The following is a 21364-nucleotide window of genomic DNA, read 5'->3' as shown; positions in this document are numbered from 1 at the left end:
GTTTCTCCAGGCAGGAAGACAGAAGACACTGAAAATGCAGCATTTGTGTGAGCCAGGATCATCTGTGAGGACGTGTGGCAATGAGAAGCTGATGAGCATGGCTGACTGCCAGCAGATATTATGATCTCAGAATATTGATGTTTTGTACTAATAATTACAAAATCAGCAGCTGTACAACTGCGTATTTGGATAAATACAAGTGTAAGTGCATCCTGTGACACGGTGAATGGAAATGAAGAATGATTAAATGACAGGTCAGACAGTAATACTGATGCCAAGAAAAGACAGACAAGCTGGGAGAATGATAACATAATAAAGCATTAAAGAATCTTGATATTCAAAAAGAAAAACTGATAATGAAAACATTCATAAGCAGTCAGAGAAACGCATTAACTTTCCATTGCTGTTGAGAGCAGATACAGATCAGACAGAAGACAATAAGAAAAAAGAAAATTTACTTGTCTGCACTTGTAAAGGCATATTGGGGCAAAAATGGCATTCTCATAAGCCTTAAATAAGAAATCTACAACCAGCACAATGTCTTCTGATACTCTGAAGGGTAAGCAGAAAGATGGGGATTGTCTACACAGCCAAGAGTTGGAAACATATCATCTGAATGTTCCAAGTAGATTTGTTACAGATTCCTACCCTATCTGTGACATAAGGCATGAAGTTCAACTGGGATGTCTGCAATCTGAAAGGTCTTTTAAAGGGAGGGAGCTTTGTGAAGGAATTAGGAAGAAGTGCAGAAGAAAACTGTTACAGGGATTAGGTAAGCATTTGGCAAAAATCACAGTGATAAAACACATTTAACCCACAGGCATGGCCAGAGTCTGGCTGGGATGTCCCAGGACGTGTTTTTATTGAATGCCTGCCCTGACACAATTATCAGTACTGTATAAAATCTGCTGTGCCTGAGGGTCAGCACTGGCCAGACACTTGTTACTCCATGGACACCCACTGCTTTTGGGATGGGGACACGGCAGAAGCCCAGCTCTGTGCAGAACAAGGCAGTGAGCCAGGCAAAAGGAAAGCTCCATATTTCCATTTCTCAGCAATCTCAAGTTTCAAGGCATGTCAGGAGTGGAGTGAACACCTGTCCCACCTGAGGGCTGAGCTTTTTGAAGCATATCTAGGTTCTAAACTCAGAGAGGTGAACCTGGTTCACAGACTGAAGTTCAAGTACACCAGACATTTGGGGCTGTGTATTCTGTTCAGTGGAGGAGGGCCCAAGGATGGACTAAACTGTATTTTCCTTCACCTGAGCTGTTTGCCTGCCTTGCTGGCCAGAGGACAGCTGCAGTCCAGCACGGGCTCCACTCCCTGGGACTTTGCACAACATGTATCAGGCTCCCCAAGACAGAAGCTTGGATTAATTTCTGTCTTGCACTGGCTGTGTGAACCTCCAGCCTCAGACACAGCTACAGGAGGCTTTGCCCTGATGAGGTGTGCTCATGGACTGGTGCTCAGAGTGGTGCCAGCACAGCCCTCCTCACCACAGTGCTCCACAGCCTCCACACAGCTCACACAGCTGCCCTTGGCCTTGCACTGAACTCAGGGTTAAGCCTACCTGTGGCCTAAACATCTCCCCCTTTGTTCAGGAGTGAATCACCCAGACACCCCCCTGAACTGACACCCAGCCTTGGCTGTCATTGCTTGGGTGGGGCCTCATCACCACACAGAGCTGGGGACTGGAATTCCTTGCACAGGCTTCCTTCCCACTTCCCACCAAACATTCCTCCCCTCTGAAAAGGAGGCAGCAGAGGCAGGACCCGATGGGAATCTCGCTGCTCTCTTTTCCTTCCTCTCCCCCAGCCCTGCAGGGCACTGAGCAATCCCCGCTCTTCTGCAGCACCACCACCTCCATGTAAGGGCTGAAGGAAAAGGACTCCCACCAGTGGACTCACACTGTGATCAGATCCATGTGGTTCTGTGAGCAGGCTGAGCTCAGCAAAGCTCAGCCTAAGATGCTGCTTTGCCCTTCTGCCTAGAAACCTGCAGGACTGCAGCAGGGCAAACCACAGAGCAACTTCCCCATCCACGCTCAAGATTTATGTGGCTGGCTTTCCTCCTCTTAAATCTCTCCTAACAAAGCTTTGTTCAAAGATGATTCACAGATGTTGTCATTAAAATGTTGGTACTTGCCAACAAATAACACATGGGCCTGCTTGAGAAACTGCTGTTCCCACAGCTTTCCCCAGGAAGAGATCCTCGGGGTAATTGGTAAGGCCTGGGAGAATGGGACATCATAAAGCTTCTCCTACCAGCCACAATTTTCGAAGAGAATCCTGGTTTCCTGAGAATTTATCTTGTTCCTATAAAAATCACTTGGATAAACACACATGATACAGAATAGGTAAGTAAACCCATTATTATTAAAGAAGTGTTGATCTTTTCAGGTAATAGTGAATAGGTCAAGGAAAGACTTATTTGCAACAAAGATAAACAAAATCCCAGCACTAGCTAATAGACAGCCATGCATCTTAATTATAGACATAAAATAAAACCATTAATTGATATGCAAACATGAGTCTCAAAGGCCAGAAGGTGACAAACAGAAGGACAGGACTGTACTGTCCATTGCAGGATGAGATAAACTACAGAGACAGCAAACCCCAACCAAAAGGGAATAAAAGACAACAGAGGGAAAAGGGTGTTACCATGACCTGCTGGATACACACAGAATCATTCTGTGCTCTCCCACTCAGGACATGCAGAAATCCAAACCCAGCAGCCCAGCCCTCTGCCAGAAGAAAAGCAACGTGGGCAGCAGCAGTGGCCCCTGTCTGGGGAGATCCTGACAAACAGCCATGAACAGAAATGTTTCACAGTGGTAACCCAGGTACTGGTGAAATTCTGGGCCATTTATCAGGAAAAGCCTGATAAGGCTTTTTTAAGGAAAAGGCTTCTTTTTTTTCTTTTTCTGGGAGGTGGAAAGAAATGAGCATTCGGTGGGTTTTCATAAACTAAAAGCAATCTCAGTCTTTTGTACTGCTCTCAACAGATAGAGCGGTACATATAATTTTCATATCGTTTTGAATAAATGACAGATGTAGTACATATTTACTACATTCTCAATTCTGCAATTTAGAGGCTGACATTGAAATATTTTCCTCTGTTTTTCATGGGCCTGTTGTTAAAAGCACAACTGCTCTGCCAAAAAGTCTGTGTTTGGAAAGGCTTTTATTCCTTTTTCACTCCTTTTGTTCTGCTGTGTGGCTCCGTGCTCCAACACGCCCCAAGGAGCTCGGTGGCATTTCCCAACTCCTGTTTGTGTCTCAGCCACCCCTGGAAGGACATTCCCCCTGACTCCACCACCCCTCCACTCAGGGCTCCAGGTGGGATTCAGCTTTAGAGCCCCCTCACCACTCCATTTCCAGGCAGGCAGGGAGCAGGCAATGTTACCATACTCCATTCCCACAAACAATGAGTGGCTGGACTGGAGGGGTTTTAAGCTCGGGAAATACGAGTTCACAGGCTGTACAACTGCCAGCATCATCTCAGACATGCAGCAAGGGGAAACTCAACTAATCTGATGTTTGTTTTTCTTGAACATTCTATTAAAGCAAAGCAGCTCCATAATGAGATTACTGCATTTTATCTCTTAATTGTATCCAGATATGGAAAAGAGATTTACTGCTAGTGGCTTGTATAGAGTACAATATTTTAAAGCTAATTATGATAGAGCATTACTATTGTCACACAATGAAATACTTATTCTTCTGTTATGAATCAATACCATTTTCTAAAATTTATTGTAACTACCTTTTTAATTGGATATACACCCTGCTAAATTCTGAAACAGCCAGTTATATAATTATTTTAAATCCAGGATGATATCAGCATAAAATATTTTAATTAAATAGATTGCAAAAAAGGAGAAAAAGTGACATTAAATAGCTTTCCATTATTAAAGCCAGCTGAAAGTCAAGTCTTGAAAGCATTCAGGTTTTTATTTTTGAACTCTGCCATTGTCCATGGAAGTGTCCATGTCCATGGATACACACCCTCCCCAAATGCTGTATTAATAGTTTGATTGTTCATTGAAGACTACCAAGCACCTGGCTTTTGTTTCTATTACTCCACACAGAGAGGAAATCATATTACAGCATTTATCTTCCTAAATCCCCAGGGTCTAAAGCATCTACCAGTCTGTTCCTTGCTTATGGATGAAATACAGTAAACAATTAAAAAGTTAAGCAAAGAGTTTTAAAATAACATTGTATCCAAGTTCCTTTGTTCAAAAACATTGGAGAGTAGATGGTGAAAAAGCTCTGCTTGATTTCTCAGTTGTAATTACCTAAGGAGTTTCAAAAACAGTGTCCCTGTGTGATGATACCCTGATCATACAGGCTGTCAATGCAAACTGAAATTCAAGTCTTTAAAGCTGCTACTGCAATTACCTGGAACACTCTGCACACATTCCAAAGTACATCTTTCAAGCTTGGTTTTCCTGAACAAACACAACAGGGACAGCTGAAGTCCTGACCACAAGCTGATCACAGCATGTTTGCAAATCTTACCTGAGGATGAGCCACCTCCTCCCCCTCTCTACTCAGTGGCAAAAAGAAAAGGCATTTATCTCAGCAGAGCCAAGCAGCAGTTTAAAACCCACCTGAGCTCCTGCTATCCCAATGAGCATTGTTTGGAGCACTCTTACACCTCTATTTCAGGTATTTACACATCCGATCTACATTACATTTACACTACAACAAATTAAACCAGTTACATTTTGGTGACATAAAACAAATCAGGACTTAGAGATGAGGTAAACCAATAAAATCAAGTATTTAGAAACATCTTACTTCTTATTAAAGTTACTGAAAGGATTTAACTACAGATTATATTGCCAGTATGTTGATGGAAGTTGTTGGATACTGAAGCTTATTCTACACTCGATGACATATTATCCAAGTAATTTAATGAATAAATATTGCAGAATGCAATATCTCAGACTATCAAGAAATTTCATTTAACCAGCAGCTCACCACTGGGGAAAAACCCCACAGTATTTCCTATGGCTTTTTTCAAGAATATATTGAATATGTAAGAATATACATAGAGCCAACTCTGGATGATCATCCTTCACCATCATTTTGCAGTAAATAAATGCTTATACAAACACTTAGCATACTCTATAAGGTCATCAATTTTCTATTTATCCGAAGAGCCCACATTATCAAGGAAGGCTCTTCAGCATTCCTGTGATCCAGATTCCACTGCAGACATCATTCACTCCACATTTAAGTCTTTTATCTGCACTCCAAGTGTTAAATTATATTGGGTTACTGTCTGTATCATTCTTTTTCTACTGCAGCTTTTCACAGATTAAGATTCAAATCCTTTGAAGTTAGTAGGATTTTGACAGCAATTCACGCAGTGTAAGCCTTGGCTCTGACCACCCAATTGTGACACAGGAATTCCCAAGCTACCAGGTGCCTGCAGAAGCTGTGTTTACCTGCTGTGTGCATCCTGTCCCCGGATCCTTGGCAGCCATCCTCATCATCACAGTCTCCGCTGGACTCCAGCTCCTCGCTCCTTCCTGCCCCGCTGCCAGCATCCCGGGGTCCCCACCTCTCCAGCTTCAGCTTCGCCTTCTCAGCATCCAGCTGGAACACAAGTGACAAACCAACACGGTCAGAGTGCTCACACAGCTCCTACCCCGGCACCCCTTCGCTTTAGACAGCAACAAACACCTCCCCAAAGAGCAGCTCCTCAAGCTGGAGGCTGCTTCTGGCAATGGCATTCCAGTATTTTGGAATATCAGACTGTGCCACAAGTGTTCTCCACCACAGATGACCAGGGATACTTATCAACCTTGTAACTGAAAACATCACAATCTACCAGTACCACAGAGGCAGTGCTGTTCCTACAGCTTTTCCTTTTCTTTCCCTTGTTAATGATGTACAATCTGCCAGCTGCCCAAGTGCTCCTTTTGAGGGATCTACACCTGAAGCCACCACAAACTTCACAGCTGAGGGCATTTGCTGCTTTTCATGATGGGCTTGGTCACTTGAAACCCTGCTCCTGGATATGACTCTTAAGATGCCTGTTCCGAGTGCAAATAGTTCATTAGATTTCACTTGAAATATTTCCACAACTGAGCACAGAATAAGAAAACCTTTTCTAAAATAAATCTAAATCTATCACACCAGGTCATGCTTGCTCTAACAACATATTTACCCCCCAAAACTCAGCTTTTTGATCTTTAGATAACGCTTTCTCCTGCTGTCACCAAAACCAGCTGCCCACTGTTAGCACTGTGGAAATAAATGATTTTTCAGCTCACTGGTAGTTCTAAAAGATAAAAAATCCCATTTCCTTGGGAATGAATCTAAACCCAGCCTGTGCAGGGCACACCAAGAGCAGCATTATCTGGGAAAAACACACCCAAATGGCTTGGACTAATAAATTGTGTTATAAGGCAAATATTCATCAAGTAAGGATGGTCCAGGAGAAGCCTGAACCGTTCCCCAGCACCTGAGGAGCACTGACCAAATGGAAAGGCTCTGTACTACTCTCAGAGCCTCTGCACTGCTGCCAGATTGTGGAGCTATCCAATACCCTTCAGCACAAGCATCTTCCTCCCAAAGAACTCCACATCCATTCCAGGCTTTGTGATCTGCTTCATCCCAGAGGACTGATTAGTCTTGGTACTGAGCAAAAAGTACTTTGAAATTAAACACTGGAAACACTAAAGAGGAGCTGTTCTGGGAGCTGTGGGTGAGCTGGAGCACAGCAGTGTGAGCTGGGCTGAAGGCTGGGCATGGATGCAGCAATGTCTGTGCAGTGAAAGGGAAGCTCTGTGTGTCACAGTCTCCCTTGGGTGCAGGGAGCTGCCGCCCTGCACGGCGGGGGACACGCCCGGAGCGGCGCAGCAGCGAGCCCGCTCTGGGAACAACACATGCAACTTCCACAGGGCAATCAGGAAATCCTGCACCCCTCCCCTGAGGAGCTGCGTTTGCTCCTTCAGGAGACACAAACACCTGCAGAGTGCAGTGGGAGGATCAGGAAATGGGAGGAGGGGGCACGGCCTCGAGCTGGGAAGCGCACTGAACACTTGTTTCATAAACAAACTGCTTCATGTTGAGCCTTGGTATTCACAGCCATGAAGACCAATGTCATGGCAGTACAAAACAACGTTTTGTTGAGCAATTGGAAAATTTTGCCTATGAGGGAGAAAGATAACTCTGTTCTTTCACAAATTTATTGTGTCCTGACAATATTAGAAAAGACTCATTCATTCTTAGTTACAGCTCTTCAGAATGAAAAGAAATGGCTAAGTGGCAAACAGAACAGACACAAAATGTAATAAAGGCTTTTAATGACTGTTTGCAAGTCAGAGCAGAAATGTTTACTGCCTGTTAAGGCACTCCTTCTTTGCAAAAATCTGATTTCATTCATTACCCATGGCTCAAATCCTGACCCCTGCTCCAAACAAGCAACACTTGAACCAAAAGGGCCCCAGCTCCAAGGAGGAAGCTCAGCATTCCAGCATGGTGCACTGCAGCACTTCTGGTGCCTTGACTGCAGCAAGAGAGGAGCTGGAGCCCGGCTCTGGATCTCCTCTGTATCTCTGAAGGTGCACCCAGCCCTTTCTTGGCTTTTCAGCAGAGAGGGGCCACCAATTCCCCAGAGCCCTGACATCCAGGTTCACCAATAGCACTTCACATCAGCTCAGGTGCAACCTACCAACCCTTCTCACCTTGGATGCCCTTTCCCAGCCTCTTCACAACAGGGCTTTCATGTCCTGTGGCTATCACTCACCCAGAACCACGACCAGAGCCTGACTTTGTGCATCAGTAATGGTTTATCTAAAAAATAAACTGATCCCAGGAGATGGGATAGTGTAGCCACTTCAGTGAGGAGCTCCAGAACCTTTCCCCAGCACCTGAGGAGCACTGACCAAAGGGAAAGGCTCTGTACTGCTCTCAAAGCCTCTGCACTGCTGCCAGGTTGTGGAGCTATCCAATACCCTTCAGCACAAGCATCTTCCTCCCAAAGATGAGGAGGTGTTAGGGCATAGGTTGGACTAGAGGATCTTAAATTCTTTTCCAACGTAGTTCATTCTGGGATTCTGTGAAAATAGCACCAGGCTGGGCTGGGCTGGTGGAGCCTTGGGAGGCCACAATGGAAGAGATTCTCCATCCCTTTTCACTCTCAGGCCCCAGGGGCTGGCTCTGGGCAGGGAATGCCTGCTGCACTTTGTGGCTGTGGGACTGTGAGGTCCCAGCAGGGGACGTGGAGGTCACAGGAAGGTTCAGGTCATCTTCAGAGACAGCCTGGCAGGATCTGTTAAAAGCCTTCAACACTTCTCCAGGCTGCTGCCACCAGGCACAAATCCCCCTGCTTCCCCAGATGGTTGTGGGGACAACCAGAGTCCCTTGCCCCTATTTAGCACAGGGCAGCAGAGATTGGAGTCAGTCATGGCATTTCTATCATTGCTTAAAAGCCACTCTTAAAAACCCCTTATTTTGGTGGCTCCTTCTCTGCCAGGTGACAAATGATGCCATCCAGCCACCTCTGGCAACTCTGCACAACAGCTCCTGCCTGGGAGAGCCCTTTTCTGGTGCTTGGAATTGATGCCTTGCTTAAATAATTGCATTTCAGGCTGGGCCCTGGAGCTCGTGCCTTTACCTTCACAAAGCACAGGATTCTCACTGCCTAAGATTCCAGGGAATACTGGAACCTTAACAGCTTAAAAATTAAGTCTTCAAGTTTTTGCCATATGTGAAACGTTTTTTTCCTTTTTTTTCCTTTTGAAAAAGTTATATAACTAGATCAGTAAGATTTGTACAGTCCAACTGCAAACTGACTCAAATCAGGAATTTTCCCAACTGCAATAAGCTTTGGATCAGGTTCATAAACCTCTGAAGGGTTTCTGAGGAACCATACACTGCTTCTGTGGGGAAGTTTTAGTGTATCTGACTCAGCTGAAAGGTGAAAATCACATATTACAGTTCAGCCCCGAGTCAGGCACAGATGACTCTCCCGCATGGATTTTATTTATTCCAGCAAAGGTCCCAACCTTAAGTGACATTAAAAAAAAAAAAAAGCAGTTCTGCTGACATCAGGTTTTCTGGAGAAGAAAGAATTCATATGAGAGTGTCTCCTGTCTTTCTCCCCTATTAATACTTCATGATTCCCAGTCACATAAAAGAGTCCTTCAGACTTCAGAGGCTTCAAAGAGCCCGTGCCACACAAACCCTGAGCTCTGCACGAGCCTAACCCTAATCCTCCCTAGGAACACAGGTGTGGCAGAATACAAATCCATTGTCGTGGGTTTTCATGAAGCCATGTTCCACTGGAATACTTCCACACCTTAATTAAATAATAACTGCTTCACCCCATGGAAACCATTGTAGAAAAAGGTGCCAATTTCTATCTGTTCCATTGATCAGTCTATTTGCTGAGGGGTCATATTTGCATGTGTATGACTTCAAGCTGTAGGATAATAACCCCATTTCATCGGAAAATAGGTTTTAAAATTACATTTTACACCACAGTTTAGGCTTCTCAGGTCAGTGAACACAACAATGAAAATATTCTCTTTGAATAAAGCTACTTAAAAGTTGTGTGCTTCGAATACTCAGAGACAAATTCCATAGAATAATTGCTCCAGAGAGATTTGTTAATTAGTTTTCTACATGACAGACTGCACTGGGAATGCTTTTTCCTTCTGAAGAGTCAGCTCTGAGGTGAAATGTGACTTGTGTCCACTCGCCATGTGAGCACACCTATCACTCGCTGCTGTTTCCAGTGGGAGGGAAAACCAGCTGATTACACACTGCATTTAGAAACTGTAAGCTAAGCATGATTTTTTCTCAAGGTACTTACAAATAGCTGCCTTTTTAAAAGTGCTCTAATGACATAAATATGATTTACAGAGACAAAGCGTTTTGCCAGCTTACGCACAAATAATGCACAAAGCCTCATCCTGAAAAGAGTCATAAATGACTCAATCCTTCCATTCATTTCTTTAAAAATAAAAATCAAAAATCCTTTCTCAACCATTATTAGGTCAGAAATGACTACAACTGGAAAAGACAATGTGCCTTTGTTTTTGGCCTGTTATATACATTTTTTGTTAGGAACTGACATAGTGCTTTAGGCATAAAGCTGCATTTTACTGGTGCCTTGTGACTGAGCAGATGTTCTGTCATTTCACAAAACAATAGCAACATAACAAATTTTAGACATAACTGCCATATATACGCTTATTCCAAGTGGGACCTCTCTGAGATAACATTTATGGTTCATTTTCCTCCACATATGCTCTTATCTCCTTTATAAAAGCATTTGGCAGTTCCTTTTGTTTCTTTGTTTCACATTATCTAGCACTCATATATTACAACGTAACTAAGGAAAATAAACTTATTTAGCTTCAATTTTGTCAGACATTTGCTTTGGTTCGTTCTTCGTTTGTCTCTATTTCACAGAAACCCAAAAAGCCCTGATGAATTATCCCCTTCTAGTTGTTCAGGAAGCAGTACAGCTCAAGGAGCCAGCTCCTAAATCCCCTTTTTTAGCTGTAGAGAACAGACATCCAACCTTCTGCAGCAACCAACTCCCCCAGCCTGCCTTCTGCTGCTTATTCAGATCCTTGCAATAACCTTTCATGACACCTCCTGCTTTACAAGTCACCTGGACACATTACAATAATTTCAACGAACAGCTATGCATAATTTATGGGGCACACTTACAGGCTGACAATGGCTTTGGAATTTTATTCATGTCCCTCCAGACCAGACCTTTCCAGCTCGGGAACTGGCCCAACACTGGGAAATCCCTTTGTTCTGTGGTTTTCTCTCCAGCGTAAGCACCTCACATTTACATTTACATACATTGATATTTGTATTTATTGGCCATGCCCGTGCTCCTAGAATATATAAATATATATATTTCACATACACTGAAGGAGAAGGCTCTCTTGAAGCACATGCTAAGTGCAAGTCTCAGAAGGTGGGGTCTGACACCCTTCTTCTGCCCTCTGCCTCAGGGTATCCCCACTCAAGCGATACACAGGAATTTCAAAGTTCTTTTCCCATTTCTGGCATTTTTTCCCCCATGTTTTTTGATTTGTTCTCTCATCGAGTTTCTTAGAATAATCCTGCCCTCTCTGTATGGGTTTGGGACATTGCAGAGCCATCTTTTGGATAAACTGCACAAATTTCTGGTAGAGCAGGACAGGAGGGTCACAGTGGCAGAAAGCTTCCTGGGGATCCCTCCATGTGGCAGGGGAAATGACACAGCTGCTTTAATGTCTTTTCCCTGATGTTTTTCATCTTCTGCTTCATTCTAGAATTATTTTGTTTCAAGTATGTTGATTATTTGACCAATCCTCCCACTGTTTCTGAGCATCTCCAGTATGAGCTTTACATCTTTTGGAAAGATCAGGACTACTTTCTGATTTTATCCATCGTTTTTAAGCTAAAAATCTGTTGGAATTGGTGTTTTGATTTGTTTTGACTTGCTTTTATTCACATCAAATCACTAAATTACTGCTTTCAGAAACAGCATCTGTATTCCTACAATGCCTTTAGATTCTCACGGTTTCAGTGGAAGATTCTTGCAAACATTCCTTTATTTTCTCTATGTTTCTTCCCTAATTTTACAGCCCTAGCTTCTCCACACATACTTTCCAATCCTCTGTCATTGAGGCTTTGTATTTGCCCGAGTCTGTCTCTACCTGTGATTCCTTTTTGTTCTCCTGGTTTATGCAGATTGACTCGTTACCCTCTCCCTGATACTCTTATTGCCAGGTGACACACTGGATACCCAAAAATCCACACTTTCACTTCTCTTTGATCACTTTTCATTCCTTCTCTGAGTCCTTCCTCTAACCTGGCCGTGTCTCTCTGATTTCCTGGATATTCCACTGCAGATCCACACCCCACAGCAGAGGAGGTAAAAGCATTTATTTCCTCCTGGTTTGATTACAAACATTTCAGCAGGAATCTAAAGATGGTTTGTAGAGATTCACTTTGTTACACTGCACAATTAATAATTCTGCTTTTGCAGTTTATGGTTTCTGTTTTCCAACTGCTTACTCAAGGTGAGCTAGGAGACTGCTAGCATCAGGATCAGCCTAATATTCACTGAATTAAATTACACAAGCTACAAATGCTCTCATATTTACTGACTACACTGAGAAGGAGCAACAAGAATGTGCACTCACAGAATCTTAGCACTATTAGCAAGAGCTTCATAGTAACAGTTCGGGTAAAATGTCACAAAAAAGCACTAATTGTGACTGATGTAAAGTGAGTACAAGTGTGGTTTTTTTAAAAAAAAACTTATTCCAGTTAATAAGGGGCTTAAACAGATGTTTAAACAGAAGAAAGAAAATCTGATTTAAATCCAGCAAGTCAGCTGGGGCAAGGGAGCAGCAGACACCTCTCCTTGATGTCTTGTCCTGCTGTTGGGCTGTAACTTTGTGGTATTTTGTGATGCACTAAAGAAGATCCTCCTGGTCTGGTATCTACTATGCTTAACTCAGACATAGACACTGGGTTAGTCCCTGCCACAGGTGTGAATTTCACCTTTAGACAGAAAATGTAGCCTAGTGCTGCCCACAGACATAACTGGCTTTTTAAGTTGCAGTACGTGTAGTTTGAAAATAGAACATATGGCTAAAAAATCTGTCGTGTTACACTGAAGACTCTGCATCTTGTTAAGGTAAAAAAAAAAAGGTAAACAATTGCAATAAAATTGTAAGAACTTGTAATAAGAATGTAACATAAACATAATTATTGGTGAGGAATGGGTCGTAGTTGCTTACAAAAGACCCTTGACTCTTCAAAACAGTTCACTTTGGGAGAAAAAAACCCACCTTCGGATGGTGTAGTGTACTCTTTTCCAGAATTAAAATCTGCTTACAAAAGACTTTCTACCCTTCAAAATAATTATTTGGGAGAGGGTCTGTTTAATACAACAGCTTCAGAGGCACAGGGTTGCTGGGAGTGCCCACAAGGTAGTGAGAATGACATAAAAACCCCAGAAGTTTGGTTTGAGGATTAAGGATGTAAATGATGGGAAATAGTAGGTGTCTGTCACTTTTCAGTGGGTTCTTGCTTCCCCCTCAGCTCTCTGTGCATGGTATTCACTACAGGATGGCTCAAATCCCAAGTTTTGGACAGACAAAATATACTGAGAGCCTTCCCTGAGAAGACCACGGCCCAAAGATGGGACTGGGAGAATCTGGTTATTGTTGGGAAAAGGTATCTCGACTTTCCCTTAAATGCAGACATCTCTGAGAATAAAACAAGCATAAGGGAAAAAGGGTGGAAACAAGCATTTTAACTCCCAGAGTGATGAGTTTTGGGAGCAGCCTCCCACGAGGAAGGTGGGGACAAAAATTCTCCAGCATTTGCAAGACCTGGCTGAATAAATCTGTGAGGGGAGTTGCCTGTGATGTCAGTGAGCTACACGTGGCATTTCAGGAGGTCTCTTCCGCACTTCTATTCTGGATCTCTACACTCCACTGGTTTCTAATATTAGAAAATTGATTTGTAAAATCACAAACCAGAACTACCCCCATTAGCAATTAGGAGTGGGTTTTTTTCCCTTGCTTCTCTGGTTTCTATGTGGGAAAATTGTGTCCACCTAGCAAATTATGTCCATTCTTTCTTCTAGGCTAAGAATGAAGCCTCTTAATTGTGCCTGAAGTCAAAATGTGGTTCAAAAAATGTATTAATTATTACTGGGGCTTAACATGGTTTACAAATGAGCTCTGACTCATCAGGGTTTAGATGTCTAATAATAGCCAAGGACCTTGTGTCTGATCAGACTTGGGAAGTGTGAAATGAGAAGTGCCTGTAATCAGCAGGCTGGTCACACTCCATCAGCCCTGCAATGGCACCCTTCTGCTGGCTGCATGTTTTTATGGGCTAAGTGAGTAAACAGTGGCCAACCTCAATTGTCTAAGGAACAGAGCCAACCTTTCTCCTTGCTTTGTACTCTGACAGCAATTACCTTTGTTATTTGCTGAGGGAAATGTTCATGACATGCTCCAGTGCATGTTAATTCTGTTTCATGTTCTTGGATAATTATCTGTTTTCAAGCTCTATGTTGGGGAACATCATTTTTGTCGTATGAAAAGTTTGACATTTCATTGGAAAGACTCATCAACAATCAAAGTCTCTCATTTCTTGGTGTTGCTCAACAGACCCAGGCCTGGGATTTGACGTTTCGTGCTAAAACATGACAGAAGCAGGGATCTGCTTAGGCTCCTCCACACTAAATCACAGCAACAAAGCACTAAAATACAACATGGAATGAAGTATGGAAAATATGGGAAGAAGATGGCTAATGATGTTTGTCATCCACTTAGCATGTATCAATGTTGAGAGCTAAATCACCCATTATTCATTACATAAGCTTTAATGACACTGCAACCCAAAGCCACATATAAAAAAAATCCCACTTTCTCAGGGCCACCACACTTCTCTGAAATCCTGAATATCATAAATATGTTGTATTATTTAGAAAGTGCCACATGTACAGGAAAAGAAAGAGAAAATAAAGGACTGGAGCCTCTGCTGCTATGAATCAGCAAACTGAGTTCTGTGGAGCTGCTCCAGTTTATTCCACATGAAGGGATTTTTCCTGTTTCCAGCCCAGATTTTTCCTGTTTGGGAAAGCATGGTGTTGTTACAGAACAGACAAATGCATTTCATGTTGCATAAGTCTGACAGAAGAAAAGACTCTCCTTCCAGATGTTGTACTCCCACGGCTTCATGGTAACATCTGAGGACATGATTGAATGCTTTTGCTAAATCATTTTTATTTAAAAAGGGAAGAAGAGGGAAGAAAATATACTTCTGCAAGCAGCAGCTGTCACTGGAGCTTTTTTCTTACGGTTTTTCCTACGGCTTTTCATTGATGGCTTCCATGAGGTTCCGTGCCATCACACAGATTGAGCTCACAACACTGTGTTTGTACCAGCGGGTCTCTTCCCTCACAGAACTCAGGATCTGTTATGTTTGATTAAAATTGGCCAAAGAGTAGAAAAGATCCAGCAGGAGAGGCAAGGCTGAGAGGCGGGGACACAGCAGAGCACATTACATAATCCGTGTTTGTTTATGAAACCAGGTTAAAGCACAACGTGAGGGCAAACAACCTCCTGCCCTCAGCAGAGCACCAGGGAAATTTCTGGAGAGCAGGAAGAGCTCTTTGTTTCGTGCAGCTTTGCTTTTCCCCTCACAAGTTTAAATTCTGTTCAGGCTCAGAACGGGCACAGTAAGTGGAAAAAGGTCAGTGCATCGGTCTTCATGGAATATCACCTGCTCCTACTGCCTTCTGAGAGCCACTAACAAGATAATCTGATCACAAAGATCAAAAGCTCTCTCGTGGTGCACTGGGGAAATTGATAACTGCATTCTCCTGTGCTGGATATCCTATAATTCAGAGCTGGGAACTGGCCCACATTTACCAGAGATGTAAAGTGGCTTTGAAAGTCTGTCTTTATCTCTCATTTCCAATATATAAAGGAACTGATATTTCCTGGGAGAGAGCAGGAATGTTCAGAACAGGGCTGCAGACTTGTGCTACCAGCACTTTCCTACAGGACTCATTTAATCCATTTCAGCACATCCAAGAGACCATCATCTGCCCTGATGTTTTACACTTGTATTTTATACTTGTAAATTCAGAATGCTTTCTTGACAAGTGACTAAGCACCCACTTAATCAGACAGAATAATTTTCACTGACATACCTTCTGAGATTTCTGAATTTCTCCATTTCATTTTTTATTTCACCAAAGATTTAATTCTTTATTTAATTAAAACAATCATCCTATTTTCTTCACTGATGGATCTACATTAGATTCTGCTCTTGTACAGCTCTGTAGTCCTCACCTAAATTTCAATCAGTGTTCAAAATATGCGAAGAAAATATGTCAGCTCTGCTAAAGACAAGTGAGAATTCTGGACTAGAGCTGGCTTCTGTTATGGTTAAGACCTTGTTTGGAATAGGTGAAAACCCAGGGGAATTACCTGAGAACTACCAGTGTAAGACTCTCAGTGGAAAACAAAACATTCTACTGATCTTTTTCTCCTTCTCAGCAAGATGCTTTCCATTTAATTTGTATTTCATCTTTCTTGCCAGTTCCTCTTCACTGCTTATTTGTGACCCACCCCTCTCATTTTTGCCTTCTCATGGAACAGCATCCTCTTTCCTGCCCAAATGCAGTCCTCATTCACCTGAGCAGGAGGGTTCCTGGTCACTTCTGTTTGAATTTATCATTAGATCTAACATGTGGAAGCTCTTCTTCTCCTGCAGGCCAGGCCCTGGTGGGCTGCAGCAGCTCTGCCCAGCAGATACTGAAGGCCTGTGAGGACCCCCCAATCCTCCCACCTGTGTCTCTTCCCTGCCTCAGACCTCTGGAGAGCAGGGCTGGCCTGCCTTTTCATTTTGCTCTCTCACAGCTTTTGTACCACTCAGAATCTTCCTTTCTGCAGCAATTCTCAGTAGAAACAAGGAGGACTCAACCCCACGGATCTCACCCCTGACCACCAGCAAGTTTCCCCACTGTCTGGGGGCTCCTAGATGAGCTTGTCAGCAATGCAGGGCTCTAGGGGAGAAATGTGGCCTGGAAAAGCTCACCCATTTGCATGGGCAGGTATGTTATTCAAGCTGGCATGGCTCTAGGAAAGTTTATATTCTGCTTGTCAGGCACCCCATGTGGGTACCTGCCCTGCCAGCCCTGGCTCCCGCTGCCTCTGGGCTCCTCTGGGAGCTGGGGTATGGCTGTATCAAGGGCTGCTTCTGTGCCCATCCTGCTTTGCCCTGCTGAACTGGGAGGCCTGAGATGGCAGCCCGCACCAGGAAACACACCCCTGGATACGCTGGTGCTTGCAAACAAACAGCTAAGGGTGAGAGGTTCTGGATTTAGAACTGACAGCAAACACTGAGCCTTGTCCCTCTTCCTTCCTGGCAAGGCACTGGCACTGCAGGGAAGAACGAGTTGTGGCACTGTCACTTCCACCAGCTCACAGCAGCCTCGCTGGCTGCACCTCTGACCCCGTGTCTCGGGTTGCAATGCAAGATGTAAGCAGCAGTGTGTGTTCTGTTACCATCTGCTGAACCTGGCTGGGGAGGTGTTTTCCTCTTCTATAGCCCACTCCTCATAACTCTGGAGGGGAGGGTGTGGGTGTCTTCTGTTAATGGGCCAGCTGTTAAACCAGCTGGGGCAGGGTTCTTTATCCCTTCCAGGACCCATCCTCCCTCCAGGGGATCTCTGCTGTCCATGGGCCATCCAGGCTCCCTGCAGGGCTGATCCAATTCCATCATCCATGGGAGATGCTCCACCCAGGGGAGGAGCCCAGCATTCCCACCTGGATAAACCCTGGCATTCAGAGCCCAGCACAGCCTGTGTGCACTGCATTCCCAGCTGGATAAACCCTGGCATTCAGAGCCCAGCACAGCCTGTGTGCTCTGCATTCCCACCTGGATAAACCCTGGCATTCAGAGCCCAGCACAGCCTGTGTGCACTGCATTCCCACCTGGATAAACCCTGGCATTCAGAGCCCAGCACAGCCTGTGTGCACTGCATTCCCAGCTGGATAAACCCTGGCATTCAGAGCCCAGCACAGCCTGTGTGCACTGCATTCCCACCTGGATAAACCCTGGCATTCAGAGCCCAGCACAGCCTGTGTGCACTGCATTCCCACCTGGATAAACCCTGGCATTCAGAGCCCAGCACAGCCTGTGTGCACTGCATTCCCAGAGGAAGGCTGGACCCATCTCAGCACCACTGGACCTTCAGAGGAAACTGCACCCTGCTCCAGGATCATTGCTGCAACAGAACCACATCTGTCACTGCAGGAGGGCTTGACTGGACTGCTGCCAACACCCTGCCCAACAGGGTGTCAGGCTGTGCTCTGACCCTGTCAGTGGTTTCTTTTTGTTTGTTTGTTTGTTTTAGACTACAATATTTTTATTTTTAATATTCCTAGTAAAGAACTGTTATTCCTATTCCCATATCTTTGCTTGAAAGGCCCTTAATTTAAAGATTATAATAATTTGGACAGGGATGTTCACATTCTCCAAGGAAAGCTCCATCTTTCCCTGGCAGACACCTGTCTTTCCAAACCAGGACACCCCACAAGGTGTCTTCACCTGCAGCTCTGGAGGAACGATTGCCTCTGATGACAAAAAACGATGATCTGAGCAAAGGCAGACTCCTCTGCCCTTTCCTTCTCACCTGATGCCTGAGCAATCACATTACAGAGCCTTGATTCTGCCTCAATTTTCCCACCCATGACTCACAAAATACAAGACAGAGACAGCACAAAAAGCCTATGAAGAATTTACCCTTCTGCACTGTGGCTTCCTCTCCTTCCCTGGAGCTCAGACACAGCCGTGCTGAGCCCTGCTCTGGCAGCAGCCACACAAACCAGTGCTGGCTGTGCCCCAACTGGGAAGGAGCAGCAGTCCCCAAAGAACCCCGGCACCACTACCGTGTCTGGGGGAGTTGTTTGGTCTGGGTCTTTCAAGTACTTCTGAGGTAATACAGCTATATTTAGCTGCTGAAACGTAACATGAAGTACAGCAGGAACCCCGCTGTGTATTTGGTCATCTGATCCAAATTAGGCATGAAAAAGAAGGAATCTATCTTTAGTTTAACTTCAAAGCCAGGGCCGTGGTTCCTGCTGTCAGGCAGGTAGGACTGGCAGTGATAGCTGTGATTACAACCGCGGGGGCAACGCCTGCAGGGAAATCTGAGGCAGCTGCAAAGGCTCAGCAGCACTAATGCTCCCTCCCTCCCTCTTCCCTGGCTGGGGTGGAACTTATGGGGCAGGCCAGGGCTATTCATCCCCATTACTCTGATGTCCTCAATGACTGACTACCAAATCAAAGCCTGCTCACCGATTTCACCCAAGGTCATCCCTCAAAAAATTTTCCCTCCTCAGTCCCCAGCCCTCCCCGTGCTGTCACAGGGCTCAACACAGACACAGCCACCAGCACTCACAGGGACACAAAGAGAACGGTGCTACAAGCCTTTTTATGGAGCAAAGTGGGGAAAAAGCCACTGTGGGAATTGTGTAAAGATCCACCTCCACCATAAAGCTCTCTGCTGTGCTCTCTGTCACCCTCCCCAGGGCTTTACCTGGCCTCCTGTATTAGCAAGCTCTGCAGGGACAGCCGACCCTTTTGGATTTATTACTGGCATAGGGGGCTGTTCTTAGTTGGTGCCTAATTCCATCTGTAATAAACATGATTAATCATAATAATTAAAAGGATATCCCCCTGCTTTTTGTTCTTTTATTGCTGTACGGATGGTAGGGGTTTTTTTTCTGTTTTCTATGCTGGGTTTTTCTTTCAAACCTGATCTCATCACCTCTCCATTACAATGTATGTATACATCAGACAAGCAAGTGCAATTTTAATAAAGGGAATGATGTTAATTGTGCCTGTTTTTACAAATCATGTTTCCTCTTTCCTTCATTTGATGCATTACACTCCAGGTAATGTGGAATTATACCAGCTATACCATGACAACCCACATTGCAAGATTCGTTGTGATTATTTAAATACACGGTGTCCCGATTCTTACTCATTTCAGCTGGTTTTTGTTAAAAGAGATGGCAATATGGAACCATAATGAAGGATCTTCTTGTCAAATTTTATCTTCAAGGAGGTTGGATTAATGTGAAGCACACAGCTGAGGAATCTGTGTTTTGAAGGGCCTGAGAGACTTTTTAATTGCTGCAATCTGTTGTGCCTCTCAGATCTATTTGTGAAGGTGTTCAGCACGGTGTTTGCTTTGCTGATCAGCTTTGTCTCCTAATGAAGAAATGTTTTGTCTTCTGTCAGATACCAGAGCCACTGATATTTAAATGTTTAAGAATGGGAAATGAAAGAATGAATATTAACAAAAGAATGAAAACAGTTGTGATGATGCTTGATAAAATGTTGTAAGGCGGTGTTTTACTATTTTATAATGTTTTGTTTATCTCTCTTCTGTTCATTAGCCAGAAGCACGGGAGTTTTCTTTCAACAGATCCTCTACTCTAATGCTTTCTAGAAAAAAGCAGTTTATTACCTCCAAATAAACTGTTACTATGGGCTACATCCATATGTTTTCTATATCCTTTCTTTGGATCTACAGTGGATGTTTTGCATTAGTGGCCTCTTTCAGAAGTTCCCATTTTTAAGATGTCTCTAAATGGTCTTGATACAGGGAAATATGCAGCAATAGTTGATTATACCCTCTGATTCTTCCTAGCATTCTATCAAAAATGGGAATTTATGTCACACCATGGGTGGGACTACCGCTGGAGCAGAAAACTTTCATAAATGTTAATTTTATATTAATAATAACTTGTGCCTGTATTATCTCCATAGTAATTTAACACTTAAAATGAATGGCCAGTGTAGAGCAGACCAAGTCACTGCTCACTTGTAAGGAAGGGGAAACTGACTGAAGCAACCACATTCTGCTATAATTTTCCTGAAGTCTCCCTTCTCCCTGTTGTATTTCTCCCACACCCTTCTGGTGAGTAATACACACCCCAGCCAAACACCCCAGGCCTCTCCTCATTCATCCCATCCCTGCTGTGCTCCCAACAGGCACACATCTCCATTCCCCCCTCCCACCACTCTGGGGTTATTTCTTCCCCCTTTACCTGGTCTCACACACTTTATTCTGCCTCCTCTTGCTGCCTGCAAAGCCTCCATCACTGCAGTTTGCTTCTCACATCTGCTCTGAGTCCCTTTATTCAGCTATGAAAGAGAGGAAGTACTCAGGGTGCTGATCTGGAGTTGCTGCCTTTGTTAACCTTTTTTTTGTACTACACCTCCCTTTGTACAGTGTCTTCTAAATTGTGGTGTACCTGATACTGGGAGCATGATTTAATCTCACTTAACTCTTTGGAAGTTAGTGCAGCCTGCAAGATCAGAACTAACCACTCTCAGGCTACTCATTTTCACAGATCGTATTAGTCAAGAGTTTTTTCATTTCCCGTTTAAGTGCCAGAACTGCCAATGGAAGGTGAGGAATAATGATCTACCTCCAGAACAGAGCTTAATATTTAATGGTCCATGATCACTATTTAATTTGGACCAATCCCATACTGTATGCCATAGAGGTCTCTCTCTACTGTTCCACATCTGTTAAATATTTTAGATATTTTAGCTTCATATTTATGTAGTTGAGGTGCAGTATAATAAAGCCTGTTAAAATCAAGAGTGTATGAGGTTATATTGGGTATTCTGAGAAAGACAGATTTAGCAAGCTTAATGGAAACCATTCACTCCTCCGTGGAGACGTCACATTTGTTTCTCACAGTTTAGCACACTATGTTTAACTCAGTTTTTTCCATCAAAGGCAACTGATGTCTTCTAGCCACACATTCAGA

The 21364-nt window shown here is 43.8% G+C and overlaps 1 protein-coding gene across 1 annotated transcript in view; it reads right to left on the bottom strand.

Annotated features, from left to right (window-relative positions):
* Positions 1-21364, bottom strand: part of LOC134555926 (glypican-5-like) — a 339079-nt gene that overhangs the window by 86399 nt on the left and 231316 nt on the right. Inside the window, exon 7 of the mRNA XM_063407996.1 lies at positions 5459-5609. Coding sequence (XP_063264066.1) covers positions 5459-5609 — 151 coding nt within the window. The remainder of the gene's footprint in view (positions 1-5458; positions 5610-21364) is intronic.

Source organism: Prinia subflava, chromosome 11, assembly GCF_021018805.1.
Source record: "Prinia subflava isolate CZ2003 ecotype Zambia chromosome 11, Cam_Psub_1.2, whole genome shotgun sequence".
NCBI classification, from domain to species: domain Eukaryota; kingdom Metazoa; phylum Chordata; class Aves; order Passeriformes; family Cisticolidae; genus Prinia; species Prinia subflava.
The sequence above is the reverse complement of the archived record's forward strand: the minus strand, read 5'-3'. Positions and strand labels throughout refer to the sequence as shown.